The 15,418-nt window shown below is 38.4% G+C and overlaps 1 protein-coding gene across 1 annotated transcript; it reads left to right on the top strand.

The window, feature by feature from the left end:
• The first annotated feature begins 222 nt into the window (after positions 1-222).
• Positions 223-14,522, top strand: LOC117438620 (tRNA (cytosine(34)-C(5))-methyltransferase, mitochondrial-like). Its single transcript, XM_034074071.1, is given in 4 exon segments — positions 223-262; positions 895-1,049; positions 1,582-1,703; positions 13,865-14,522. Coding segments are annotated over 4 exon segments (579 nt in total). The 3' UTR covers positions 14,127-14,522.
• Positions 14,523-15,418: the final 896 nt, after the last annotated feature.

Here is a 15,418-nt window from a genome sequence, read left to right as displayed (position 1 = left end):
CACTATAACTGCCTGCACTTGTTGATTACAGCTGGTTCTCCTTCCCTTTCTAGAGGCATTAGGTGATGCCATTAAGATAAATTAAATATGGATTGCCCTTTCAAAAGTTTGGGGAAAAAACCCACACTATCATCCCATGGCTGCTTCTGAAGATAGATACTAATTGTTGCTGAGAACGTAAGGTATAAGAAAGCTTTTTAATATATCTCAGTGCATGCTAAGATGTACCTTACTCTGTGTGGCAGACGTGGTGGGGGACAATGTATGGAGGCATAACATAGAAATATGATGAAATTAGAAAACAGGACTAAGAGGAAAAAGTACTTTGCTGTGTTTCTGTTCTGGGCACAAGGGAGAGCAGTGTTTCTTCTGAAGAGGTAACTACTCTGGCTACATTGTTAAAATAAGTGCAACCAAAAGGCTTTTGTTAAAAGCCTGTGTTCTAGCTTAAGTTTCAAATAAATAAGGGGTTGGACTGCTCAGCTTAGGATACACAAAATTGACATGTCATTTATTTAAAAGACAATAAGGGGCATGTACTCCTTTTAGGCAATCACTCAAGCATAGAAAGGCACTTGCTTAGCACTGGTCTTTGGGTAAGGATCATGTTTAAAGTTCCTTTTACTAGGGAGTTCTATTGCTACAGCAGGTATTTGCTAGTAAATATTTATGGATGGCTTTGTAGGAGCATGTTGAAATTTACTCTGGCTTATATCAGCAGTGTTCTAAAATGTGCAATAGCATAAACAGAAGGTGTAACTCAGTCATGGCAATACAGTAGAACTTCTGAAATTGGTGTAACTCCTTATATTGGGGGAAAAAAACCCTAAAACAGACAACCAAACATAAAGACTTACTTTAGGGTGTTTACCTTTTTTATTACTCTTTTTGAAGGTCAGTTTCACTGTAATGAATATGATGATGTGAGGTCAAGATGGTTGAAACAGACAATAGAATCCTTCATCCCAGAACCTTTGGTTAACTTGATAATGGTCTCTAAACTGGACGGTAGACAGATTGGAGATCTGAAGCCTGAATTATATGATAAGGTAACAATATTATTTATTTGCGTATTATGTTTCTGCGTTTTGCTGCTTTTTTTTTCTTCCTATACTGCTCTCTCTTTAATTCTTTGCCCTCTCCCCCACTCCCCAAATATCTGACCTATCAAAGGGAACCAATGTCACATACAGGAGGATTTGCAAAGCCTCAGGAATTACCTTACGAAGTATGTTGTGCATTTAATCACCTGTTAGATGATGTTACCCATTTGGCTGTGGTAGTGTATTCTGAAGACCTTGTAGCTATGTTCTTCCAATGGTGTGTAATTATGAAGAAGGAGCAAGCGAGTGAGAGCTATTCAGATAGATGGTACATCTTGAGCAGTAATTTTTTATTTCCCCTGAATAGTCTCATAAAAACATTTCAAAATAGTAATTAGATTATTTCTGCCTCTAAAACCCAAGAAAATTACAAGGGTATTTTAAGTGAAAAAGTATGTTGAGTAGATAGTTTTGGCATACAGTGTTCAGATAGTGAATATCTTGTGAATTGTCTTGTTTGCTCTTATTTGTTGTATAGGTACTAGTTGATGCTCCTTGTTCAAATGACAGAAGTTGGCTATTCTCTTCTGATATTCAGCAAGTGACACTTAGGCTAATACAGAGGAAATAGTTATCATCTCTGCAATTCCAGCTGATAAGGTGAGAAGTTCAAAGGAAACTTGTTAAGGAGCTTTTCTTAATTAATAAAAATGACACGGGAGTAAGATTTGTCATATTTAATAATCAAAATCAGGTTTCACTGTGTGAAAAGAATGTGCAGGTTATGTTGCTGCAATGCTGGTTGGAATAAACAGCTGATCTAGGTTAATGTGAATATGGGAATTTGTATGGGGTAGTATAAGCAGTGAAGCTTAGGTCCTAAATCTTCTAAACATCTAAACCAAAACATTTTTCTACAGTCCTCAACTCTCATATATATCCATTTTCAGATGACTTGTAACAGTTTGGTACCATATCGAAGTATTTGTGGTGGACACAGCTAAAATGGTTGCAGATACATTCCTCAGCTGAAACAAAAATGTGCATATGATTTTTAATAGCATTTGTTTTAACATTTATCTGTGACAGTAGTCTATAAACCTGGCAAGCTGGATATTCTTCCCTAAACCCCCTTTGTTGTTGTTCCTGTTGTATTACAGAATTGTCCCTCACAGTTCCTTATCACCCCTTTTTGATAACTGAGCTGTAATTCAGGATTTAACGAGTGGCCAACCATCATTAGGTGATGCTGGTCATTAGCTAATGTTGCTTCAGAATATGCTTTCTGGGCTATTTATAAGAAGAGATTGAGTCCACTGTTGCACATCCATACACATTCCTTGAATTTAATGCCCGTTTGACTGTTTGTAGCACAGAAAGACTACTGGTCATCACTGGTAAGGCAAAAAAGCAGAAGAATGTGGGGTTTGGTGGGGAAGAGAAGATTGTTTGTTTGTTTTTCAAGCGCATCTACCCAGTAATCCAAATCAAGGTTGTCATGTGTTACACTTTTTAATGATACCAGCCATAGGCTGACATTTGTGAAGCATTTCAAACCCTACAGTTTTTGTCATTGGGCAAAAAAAGTGGTTTCTAGACTTGAATGTTTCTTCAAAAGTAACATTCATGCCTGAAGTCCATCTGTCAAGGCAAATTGAGGGAAAAATAACATATTATAAGAGAGAGAAAGAAAGTTTTTATGGAAACTTCCCATTGCAGCAGTTCAAGATAGTTTTGCATGACTTCCCGTTGAAAAAGGCCTAGCGGAAGCCTATGATTTATAACAGGAATATGAGTATGTTATTGCAGTAATGCATCATGTCACCCATTTCCTTTGAAGAAATCAATCACATTTAAAACACTGACCTGTTTCAGTTTTCCCTTTTCAATATTTGACATATAAAATCCAATTTGTGAACCCCTACCAAAAGAGAGCATATATCATGCAGAGAAATTTTGAGGATTTGCATAAATCACTCCAGAGTGTAATCCTGAAGTTCAGAACTCGTGACAGCAGGAACCTTGTTTTTTAAAACAGGAGAATTTCTGTCAACCCAAATAAGATTTAATTGAATTATTCCTAAATCAAGAAGAGAACTTTGCTTCCATTTGAAGTAGCATTTACTGTAGCAATGGCAATTAGATTGGTAAGGACAAAATACTTTTGATACGTAAATTGGAGTAAAAGAATGGTAATTTCAATTTCATTGCTCAACGTAGGTCCAAGTAGTTCTGTCTATTGACCAATCTATTGTTATGTGCACTGGATTTTTTTTCTTGTTTTGGGGTTTTTTTGAGCATATGTAATGAATGACGAAGTTCAAGAGTTGGAGATTGCAACCGTTATTGAGTAAAATATTTGACATCTGCTTCGTTAATGTCATAGCTATCCACTGCATTTTTATTGTTCCTTTTATCTGATCTTTTATGATGAATGAACTTTCAATACTAAAGACATCTCAGATGCCTTGTGAAAAGGAAAAAGGAAATGGTAAAATGAGACCAGGAAAGATGTAGCTGTACTGCATCTTATGTGAGTCAGCTCATGCAGAGCTACCTCTGGTTTATCTCTTCAGATTACCTGGTACTTTGTGCTTGGTGGGTGTTTCTCACCTTGTTTCCTTTATCTGTAAACCAAAAAAGAAGCATAAAGCCAGATCACAGCAATTTTGTTCAGGGTAGTGTAAGAAATACTATGTAATTTGAATATGAAGCTTACAAGTATAAGGACCAAGCATTATTTCAGTTTAGCAGTTTTGGATATAAGGGAGAAATTCTTTACTGTTAGGGTGGTGAGGTACTGGAATGGGTTGCCCAGGGAGTTTGTGAATACTCCATCCCTGGCAGTGTTCAAGGTCAGGTTGGATGAAGCCTTGGGTGATATGGTTTAGTGTGAGGTGTCCCTGGCCATGGGAGGGGGGTTGGAACTGGATGATCTTAAGGTCCTTTCCAACCCTGACTATTCTATGATTCTATTAAGTATAAGGATAACACAGACATGAGAAGAATGAAATGCAAAGGGGAGTTGTGTTTTCATTTTCTATCAAGTGGCACTCAGCCCAAAACTTGAGATTCCTTCTTTCTTAATTGAGAGGAAGTGAAGGAAGGAAAAGTATTTCTTGCAATACAATGTAATTTGTTAAGTACGTAGAGGCTTCAGAGAATGAAGAGCTGGGACGAGTGTTGAAACTGATGCAGTGATCTTTCTACTTCAGTCTGAACAAAATCTGAAATGTAAATAAGTGTCAGAAATGCTGAACATCAGATTTTATAAGCAGTGGGGGCACCATTGATTTGAAGGAAATTGAGACTGTAATGATTGTTAATACCAGAACCAAAGCATCCCTGCTGAGTGCTATAATCCAAGAACACATTGCAAATCTTGTTATTATTTGGGTTGTTCATGCAGAAAACAAATTGCAAAGTAAGGAAGGAATGTTCATTTCCTGATACTGAATGCTAGCACTAAATAGAGCAGTTCCTGTAAGTGAATTTACCAGTGTTATCAGTTCTTAGATAGAAATTAAATTTTGGGTTAAGCTGGAGTGCATAACAACTTAGTGGTGAAGCTATTATGGATGTTGTGATTATTCCAGTTACTGCCTTTGGAAGAAACTGTGGTAGGGTTTAGCTGAAACTAAATCCAACAGGACACAGTTTAGAAAGTGCAGCAAAGGCTTTTAGACTACTGCAACTTTTCTCTCCACGTCTCTTGGTAGTTAAATAGTTCTAGTTGGTGTAATAGAGTTCTGGTCCACAGGAGCGCAGACTAAAAGATACATATTGACTGAATTTTCTTTTTCACCTCTCTCTCCCTAGTAGTTATCTTACAGGGAGATTGTTTTGAATACATAAGACATGCACAGGCGAAATCAAGAGGTTTGGGGGATTCCAGGGTGCATGAGAGGTTTGAAGCGTGCTTTTGGCAGCAAGATAAGTCACACAAAATCCTTATTTTCTTAGTTGTTCTCCTTTGAGTTGTATGCATTGTCTTTTTTCCAAACTTGGGATGAAGCATTAAACTTGACTTCAGAAAACCAGAAAAGCCTTTATGCTTCCTAGTTAAGGAAATGTTTCGATACCTCTTTTGCTTATGATTTTTAAGGAACTATTCCTGGTTCTGTATAACAGACAAACCTCCTCTTACAAACCTTCTGTAGCTGACATGCAATAGCCAGATAAAATGAAAGTTTCCCTCTGTACAAGGAACTTTTTTTGCTTTGGATATCCATCAGAACAGGGCATTTGAAACTGGTGATCTTTTTTGAAGTCAAGGTTTCTGGAAGTTTTGAGGTTACTGTTTTTGCTTTCTCATTGCATAGTTTAGGTGGTAGCAGGGTTGTGCTCGTGCTTATACTTGGAAGGAAAAAGAAGAATGAAAACCTCAACTCAAATATTCTGAACCTGGTTTTTTTTGAGTTAAAGGGTACTTAAACCATGAGTTAATGCTGTGTAAGTAACCAGGTGTTGTGCAAATGGCTTCATGAAACTGTTGATCTGTATTTGTCTTCCCACAACAGAGACTGCTGATCATGCAGCCACTTTGCGTAGTGGCTTACCAGTCTGCACACATGGGCTGTAAAATGGAGTTGACTGTTCCTTTTAAGTCATCAGGTACAACTGGCAACCCTAAGTCTCTATAGGCTAATCTACATGCTAGAGGACCAGCTTTATTTTCTCTAGTCCAAACCTTTGAAAGTGTGCCTTGCGTTACTTAGAATAAATGTTCAAGGTTGTGATGAAAACATAGGCCACAGATATAGCAAACCTCACATTACAAGCTTCTCTTTGTTTTCCTCTGGTATGTGAAAATTAATGGTGTGGTTTCATAGAATACATATAGTTGTAGTTTATTTGTTGAAAAAGTCTTTTTCACATTGTGTGTAGTAAATAGTGTGATTTACTGGAAAAAGTCCTGGTACTTCTCCTCCCACATTGTGTCACCTCTGTGTTTTAATTGACATTTAGTTTTCTACATGTACCTATAATAAGAATTGCATGCTCTTAATTGTGGGGGTTTGTGTTGCTATAGTGTGAAGGTAAAATCTCTTTTTGTAAATGTACCCTCATAGAAGATGGTACCACTGTACTATTTCTGCTTTGTTTAAGACAAAAGCCTTTATAGCACATGGGCATGTAATGATGAAGTACAAAGGAAGATACTTGCGATTAGCTTGTTCTGTCAAGTCAAAGTAGTCCAGTTTTGTTTGTGATCTGCTACTGACAAAACAGATTCTCAGCCTTTAATGTTCATTGTAAAGGTAAGGAGAGCCAGTGTCTTGAAACCTCACAAAAAGTTACTGTCATAGAAGTTGCCTGAGTTTTAGTGTTGGGCATTAAGAGGATGACAAGGCTGAATGTCATGGGGCAAGGACAGGCGCGGAAGAGTTCCTCCAGAAATCCAGCAGCTGTGTTGTGCCACAGATTTCTGGTTTGGGATGTCCTGGGCTCTCTGGGTGAAATTCAGGAGTGGTTTGAAGTGACCTTAGGGAATTCTGAATCATGGTACTAGATGGAGAGAGAGGTGAGCTGGGGAAAGAAAATAAGTGGATGCTGTTTTCTGTGGAGAAGGGAAAGAAAGCACATAGGAAAGTGGACAAAACCATGATGAGGATTGCTTCATCATCCTGCTTCAGCTCTTTCCCTGGAATTTTTCTCTATGCTCCTCTGTAGCTGCATATGTCATTCACTTGTTATCCATAACCATATAGTCAATTAGCTTATCTGGGAATTCTTTAGAATTGCAACTGCTGGACCAACACATCTGTAGGTTGTGTTGATGATTCCTTCTTTAACCACTTTCTACCTTAGAAATGAGCTGTTAAACAGTTTCAGATTTTAAGTGCTGCCTACTTCCATAAGTTTTTGGTAGTGCACTGGGAGTAATTTATGGATCAAATCCCTTTTGATATGTTTCAAAACAAAGTGTATTGAATTAATAAATAACTTGAATTAATAAATGCACAAATAACCAAATAAGATACTCAGCAGCTGGGCAGTTGTTCTGAGATTATGGATTTGCATTCAAACACACATTTCACTTTAAACTCCACTTTCAGTCCATTCGATGTATATGTGTGTTTTATAAGCTGTAAGGAAAAAACACTAAAGCTGTATGTGAAAGTCTGTAGTAGGCTTCAAAGGTGTCTTGTTCTCCCTTCTGTGGCTGAAAAGGTCCTGCTTGGGCTATATATGTTTTTCTTCTTGTAGACAGTAAATTTAAGTTGGGAAGAGGGATGGAGCTCTGAAAGTGTGTAAGGTAAGAAAGTAATCCTGGGGTGACTGAAGTGACGGGAGGATTGAAGGTCTGTCACAGTGGGTTACCTCTGGCTGCTGGAGGATAGCCATCTAGGAACAACCTTACTGTTGGTGACACTGAGCATGCAGGAACCCATCACGTGAGTGTGCAAGGCAGCTGCAGTGTTGGGAATGGGAGCAAAATTCTTGAGCGTTGCACTTGTGGCCCTTGAATCTGAGAACAGGAAGTAAACGACTCAGTTACCATTACTGAGGACTGCAGTTCTAGTAATACAAAGGGTATCTCCTAGCCCTGTCTTAACAGGATGAGTATTTCAGAAGTCAGCATGCCTTAGAGGAGAAAGCTCAATAATGTTAAACTGAAGGTTTGGTCGTTGCTTTAGAAGAATTTAAAATGATTTGCTAAACCCATGTTACTTATCAGAATTTTGGGGACAGATTTTGGCTAGAGCTGAACAGGTTGGGGTTGGGGTTTGTGGTGTTTGGTTATTGGGGTTTTTTTTGATGGCTACGTCTACTTTTATTTATAGCTCAATCTAATGCCAAAAATAAGCAGTTCACTGAAGGTTTTTCCTATTGTTACCGTGCTATTCTGAACTGTAATGTCTTTCCACAGTAGCAAAGCTTGCTTTAGAGAGGAATAGAGGGAATACATGCTTTGGATATGGAGAGAATGTTTGAACTAGTGTCTCTGTCACCTGTGCACTTCTGTCACCACCTGTCACAAAGTATGATAATAATGGTATTTTGGCAGAAGAGGGATTTCCTTACCATTTTGAGTTGGTTTGGGGAAATAAAAGGAAAACCTTTAACATGCAGGCCATTATGACCATGATTTAGAGGGACTCTTGTGAGAGGAAGAAGCAAATGTGTGATATGTGTAGTCAATAAAAGGAATAGGATTGAGGGTGAAAGCAAATACATCCTGACAGGCTTTGTCTCTTGAATAGCTGATTAAAGGGTTAGCTGTTTTTATTCTGATCAGATATTATCTTGCATATTGAGCAGAAATACATCTCAGTTGCCAAAAGATGGCACTGTTGAAGTGTTGTATTCTTTTTAAAATGCCCTAAAATGTATATAATCTTTTTCCTTTAATAGTGATAATGGTTGAATGATTAACATAATTAATGCTGACCCTTCCTATGGCACGCAACATAAACCCAAGCATAGGAAGAATAGGCTGGACATGCAGGTGCTAGCTATAGTATGAAATATATATTTATTGCCTGCCTGTTTTTAAAAGGATGTTTGAGACACCAGGACTTTTAGAATGAACAAAATGTCAGCCTTTCATGTTTCATTTTCTCTAAGTTCAAATATCCTCTTTTTTGGGTTGTGTCTAACTAAATTTAGTTGATGTCAGGGTTTCTTGGCTTTTGAGTTGTCATGTGCCTCTAGAATGGTGTTTTTCCCCATAGATATGAAATAAAAATACTGTTGTGTTTTCCCCGAATTTATTATCTCTTCCATTGTTAGATTTAAAGGAAATCTTGAGAAATAAACTAATATTGGCTTTATAAGACCAATATTCTTTAAAAACCTTATCCAGTGCTCCTGTAAGAAGAGGGGTTAGGGCAGACCCTGCAAAAATATAAAGTATTTATAATTGTTTTTTTTCAACCTCGTTTAGAATGAGGAGGGGAGCAATCTGCATGTGTTAAATCGTTTTAGATTACTTCCTGAATGGGGTGGACATGAACCACCCTCTTGTTTGGATTGCAGAGGTGCCTTGTGCTAATGTGCTGGAAGGATTTAAGTGTGGATAGGGTGGCTGTAAAGCCATAAGGTCAGTATTTGAAAGCAAGTGTGGAGAAGCATCAGGTGAATATCTGTAGAATGATGTGCCAGTGATCCTCAGTCTATCCTGCAGTTATGTAATTACTTCTTTTGCATACTGTTTTATAGCATCTCCTGGAAGAACTACCTTTGGAGATCTTGTACACAGTCTTACCTGGTAAATAGGACATGTTAATGGATTGTCGTGCATCTCAGTCTTTTTCTGCTGTGCCTTGACTGTCTTGTGATCCTTAATCTATAACCTCACACTTCTGCTGTGGAGTAGCATGACAGTGTGTAGCATAAAAGCTTGAGTTACACATATCAGCTGCCAGCAGTGGTGCTGCTTCTTTGGGGTCTTGATTGCAAGTACTAAGGGGTTATCATGTTACTAGAGCAAAAACGGTTGTAGGGAAAGATGAACAAGTTACGAGGCTTGAGGAAAAGTCTCGTGTGCTTTTAATATGTGTTCTTACATTTCTCTATATGAATCTTGAAACTTTGCAGTATTAGTGCCTGCAACATGTAAAATTCATTATGGTAAATGTATCTAGCTGAATTTAAAGTTATGGAATCAAGTATAACTAGGTTTATATTGAGACTGAAAGTTCTAGTTCTTTCATAAACATTGTACCACTGAAAGAAAAATAGCTGCAGATTAATTATATTGAAGTGATGTATTTTATTTTTAAACATTGTATTGTAATAAGAGTAAGGTGAGGAAATATTTTAGGGTCTCTTGCCCTAGCATCCTGTAAGTCATTCTAGGTTTGGAGCCCATTTTTGGATGTTACAAAGTACCTTATAATAGGCCTTATAATATAGTACCTTATAATATAATTCCTTCGGCTAAGAGTTGAGCTTTAAGTAAGAATTTGGGGGATAATCAAGATGCCCTGATGCAAAAGGGATCTTGCATTCTGGACCATGGAGTCATTATAGTAGTAGTGGGTTGTGCTAGATGCCTGCAACTTATACTCTTGCTCCAACCTATCCCTTGGATAAGCTTGTTTTCATCCATTGTTTATGAAGGAAAACCAGTTTGTCAAATTTATTTGGACAGATTCTGTTATGAATGAATCCTCTGTCATGCTGATGATGAGGGGATCAAACTCCCTGAATCTGCTTAGCCCAGCACAGTATCACCCTTGTGACTTTGAGCCCAGCTCTTCTTCACTTTGAATTTTGCAGCTCAGTGCAGGTTTATCAAAAGCCAAGCACAGCTTAATCAGGGATGGCGTGTGGTTGACTTTGAACACAGGCACTGAAACAACTGTTGCTGAACTTGACAAGATGGATAGATACATTGATTAACCTTGCAGTGTAAAGTAATCCTCCTTAGATAGTTTAATTCACCACTTGGGTTCAGAATAAAGATAATTGCACTGAACAGCCTGAACTTTCTGGGTCATGGGCCAGTGAAGATTCCCAGGCCAAGGAGGCTTAGAATAGGGGGGTTTGATGTGAGATTTTGGGGATTTCACTGTGACTCAGCTGTCAGAGCATGGTGCCTTTGAAAGTGTTGTCTTAAGTGGTTGTTACTCTTGTATATGGTAAGAAAAGGACACATAGTGAATGTCCAGGCTTTTAATTCTGCTATATCAATGATTATATTTTAATACTTGCTTTAGCAATGTCTACTTCTTTGGTGTATACCTTTTGCCTTTTCCACTTTTACATGATAAAAATACTTTCTTACTTGTTTCATGTAGTATCTCTCTTATGGGTAAGAAAGCAGTTGCTGTTATCTGCTTCTATGAGTCAAGTTACCCGATATGCTAAAAGTACTTCTTGACTGTATTGCAAAAGCATTTTCACACTTCCAAGCCAACTAGCTGCTCTCTCATGGCTCAGCATTCCTGTATGCATGGAAAACGTATAGCTGCAGGGGATATTCTATGAAAATCACTAAAGAAGGTGGTTTCTAATGATACTGGGCAGATCAGCTCAACTTTGAGAACACATTTAGACTTTGGTCCTGGTCTCTTTGAGTTCTAATGTGAAAGCTAAAAAGCAAGCGACATGGGGAAAAAATGCTTTTATGTTTTCCAGAGCTGATATGAGGTCAAGGAGACAAGGAATCAGTACACAGTTCTCTTGCTGGCTTGTTAAATGGGCAGCTGCAGCCACAGCAGGACAGCTGCAGACAAGGAAGGCAGCTTAGAGAGACAGTGGAGACAGTTTCAGTCCTCCGGTCCAGTTCTATTGCTTTTGTAGCCTGCTAAGAAGTATATGTGTGTTGGGATACAGAGGGGAAGAAGCATGTATATCTGGAGCTGGGCAGTTCAAATGCATGCTGGCAACTGCAGAACTTTAGGAAATAAGATCTGGAAGTGCTTCTGGAACGACACACGCTCTGGTTTGCTGTCTCAAGGTGGCAGTGTAATGTTGTATATCAGCCTGTGTCTAAAACATTCTTAAACATCTTCACAGACTCAAAATCTACTTAGAGGTTTGAGACAAGCTTGCAGGTTTGTGGTAGCTTTAGCTAATTTTGGAAGAATCCTAGAAGGAGTCCATAAAGCCCAGTTAAACTGAAGGTATTCAGATTGCCTAAATACTGTGTAATCTGTTCTTCACCTCTAACAGGCTGAACTTGAGCTGCTCACTCACTTCAGCTAAATGTGCTAGCCATCTGCTCGCAATCCAGCTTTTCACTGAAGACTGGTACAACAAAGGTGTTAAACACTGATTTTTCTTCTCTTCTGCTAACTAAAATTGGAGTGGTATAGACTGCAATAAAATACATACTTGGCTTGCTGATTAATGTAACCAAGACTCAGAAGAAATGGGCAAGGTAATTTGTACACTCCACAGAGAAACAAATTTGGTATAATACATAGGAGTTTTCACCTGGGAAAGTGAAGAGAGTTGTGTTCTATCTGTCTGAAACAGTCATTTGTCCTGGTATTTCCTTCTTACTTTGGACAAGACTTTCAGACTAGCTTTGATCTGTGATCTGCTTTGATCCTGCTTCTGATGAGGCTTTTCTTTATCCTTTTCCTGAAAAGGCCAAATCCTGTTGAAAGGAGTTATCTCTTTCCCCCTGTATTTTCTCCTTTCGTTTCCCAATTGTTTTTGTTGAGATATCACCCTTGTCAAGTTCTCAGTTTGAGGAGCTACTGGTTTATTTTTCCCTTAGATTTATTTTTTTTTTCCCCTTTTTTTGAGAGGGGAAAACAATGATGCAGTATTATCAGTAATACTGACCAATCCAAGATTATTCAATGTTTGGCCATACAGTGTGATTCTGTGTGTCATTGTGCTTCACAAGTCCATGCTTCCAGTATCTGCCTTGCCCTCATGCACTTACTAAATTCCCAGTGACACGCTTGCAGTCCCCTGAGCATGCACCTTGTTGTCTCTCTGCTATTTACAAGCTGAGTAACAGCATTCACTTGAACAGGTTCTCTTGGTTTTTAAACAAAAGAAGTTTTGGGAACAGTTGTATTTTAATGTGATACTTGCTTTAATATGGTACTGGAAAACGGTAGTATCTGTTTTCCAGGAGTGGGGAGGTGATCTGTTGAGCTTACAATTCATTCTTTGAGTCACTGTCCCTGAATGCTCCAAAATGTCTGATTAAAAGAGATTATCATAAGAGAGCATTTCTATAGCAAATGAACTTTCAGTGGAGCTTCCCCTTTCAGTTACGTGGTGGTACCAGAATTGGAGAAAGTTCTTCTGTGATGCAAGATCTTGGGATATTTCTCCTTACTCTATTAGGATTTGCAGTAGTTGAATATGGACTGCACATCTCGTTTCTGTACTATCATAGGTTGTATTTTGTCTGTCTGAAAATAGACCTTGCAGATCTGCTTTAATGGAAAGCAAGCAGTCTGCTTAAACTCGCTTTCAGTGACAAAGTGGAAAAAAACCCCTCTGTTCTGTCCATCCGTCCACCAGTCATGAAGCTTTTGGGATACTTAAAATCTTAAGCCACTGTTTTGCTTTTGTTTAGTCAAAATTTGTCAACAGGTTAATAGGTGAAAGGCAAATAAGAAGATAGTGTTATCTGGTAAGTCATATTTCCTTAGGAAATCAGGTTGAAAAGCAGTGGCTCAGTGAAACCCATGAGTCCTCTTACCTGCAGTGGAAGTTGCAGCATTTGCAGAAGTGGTTGTAAAGGTACAGCCCAGTGATGAGTTCAGGCTGCTGCTTCAACTGTGCATTCTGAGATTGGTCCACACAAGCAGCTAGCTGTCTGATTAGCACTTTTGATGTGGTGGAACCCATTTTGTATGCAGCGGTTGCAGCATTTTCACAGTTGTGCTGTGCATATGAATGTCTAAAGTATGTTCTGCAGCTCTGAATGGATGCTGCTTTCTACCTGTCACTGTATATAAAATACCTTCAGTTAACTGAGACTACATTAATAAAGGGGAAAGCAAAAATGTGTTGCAGGTAGTTTCCTGAACTGTCAATTATATACTGTAAAAACAGTCATAGAATGAAAGAATGGCTAGGATTGGAAAGGACTTTAAGATTATCTAGCTTCAACCCCCCTGCTGTGGGCAGGGACACCTCACACTAGATCATGCCACCCAAGACTCCATCCAGCCTGGCCTTGAACACTGCCAGGGATGGAGCATTTATCACTTCTTTTGGCAATGCGATGTTTGTCAGTCACTTATAGCTATTTATAACTCTAGATTTATAAATGTTTAGATGTTCCCCCTCCCACCCATTGTTGTCCTAGGACCATGGCAAATTCTATTCTCACTGTACATCATCAGTATGTCACTTCTTATGTTAATCTGATTTTTTTTTCCCATTATTTGCAGGTCTGCTATTAAAGCCTTGCGTCCTGGTGGATTGTTGGTCTATTCTACATGCACGCTCTCAAAGGCAGAAAACAGTGATGTAATAAACCTCATTCTGAACTCCTGCAGTAATGTTATGCCTATAGATATAAGTCAAATGGCCAAAGCTGTTTCTCATGAATTCAGTTTTCTCAGTGGTATGCAACAGCATGAAGTTCTGGTTCTCCCAGAGAAAGGGAGAGCATGGGGTCCAATGTACGTAGCTAAATTAAGGAAAATGTAGTCCATCTGATGCCTGTTAGTTTTTTATAAGGGATATGTGATAAATGAACATTGATTTCTAATGTAATTTGTCTATATGAACATGTCCAAGGCCACTGAATTCAGAGCATTGTTGTTTTGTACCAACTCATGACTAATAAAAGGATAGCCAGACAGTTTAGCTAGAAATGCTGAATGTGTCTTCCAGTGTGGACCTGTGGGCCTTTGTGAAGTCCTTATGAAGTCAACAGAGCTTTGTATTAGTTTCAAGGTGCTGCTTTTAAATGGATTTGTGTTCAAGAACAGGAGCCTGATGCGGTGGGGTTTTGCCCTGGGCTTTGTGTTTTGCATTTGTGGTTTTTTAATTACTTGATTTTAATACATCATGTTTTAAAATAAATGGTTTCAATGGTCTGAAGTGGTGGAAATCCTGTATTCTCTCTCAAACACATCTAGAAACCTGGTTTTCTGTAAGAACTGATTTGTATGCGGAGTCTGTCATCTTAAGCGCTGACTATTCCAAGCACAGGTTTCATATTTGCTAAGTTGTTTACTGGTTAAAAACTGTCTTTTGCTTGCAGTTGCAAAGGTCAGCAGCTGTATTGACAACAGCTTTTTCTGTATTTTTTATATTTTTGAGCTTCTAAAAGTACATAAATTGATGAGTAAATTATGTTGAGATGTCCTTAAAACAGTGGATTTAGATGTGTTTAGCTTTGGTACTCATTTCATAGAATTTCGTGGCATAATGCAGTATATCCAGCAGTCTCTAGAGCATGTATTTGAAACAGAAGCAGAATGATTAATAACCACAATAATAGCACAGTATGCAGAGAGTTTTGTTACACAATTACAGTCACAAAGAGCAGAACAGGCAGTCTGGAGAAGTGGCTTATCCACATGACGAATTCACTAGCATTTACCTGTGGTGTGTAAGGAAAAAGAGTCCCGGTGCAAACATGTTCTGATGTTTGTGGGTTCCCTCAATTCTGTTACATAATGATGTGGATAAATATGTAGACATGTTCATGTGTATCCACATGCCTGTGGTTTAGGTGTAAGAACTTCTGGTCCAGCAGAGCTTGAGTTATGCCTGTGAGTGGATCGTGTAATAGTGTACATGTTATGTCAGCTGCTTGTCTTGAAGTAGAATGATGCCCTTTCATCCTTCTGGAAGCAAAGAGGAGTCCTTTCTCTGTTTGAAGCTTTTGTCAATTGTTTTTAAGAAACGGTGCTTAAAGAGTAGTTTGGGTTTTCTTTCTGGTAGATGAGTTGTTTGTGTGGAAATGTGTCTGTGAAACTGTGCATGTTTAT

This window comes from Melopsittacus undulatus, unplaced genomic scaffold (assembly GCF_012275295.1).
Source record: "Melopsittacus undulatus isolate bMelUnd1 unplaced genomic scaffold, bMelUnd1.mat.Z mat_scaffold_503_arrow_ctg1, whole genome shotgun sequence".
Lineage (NCBI taxonomy): Eukaryota > Metazoa > Chordata > Aves > Psittaciformes > Psittaculidae > Melopsittacus > Melopsittacus undulatus.
This window is presented reverse-complemented; position numbering and strand designations above follow the sequence as displayed.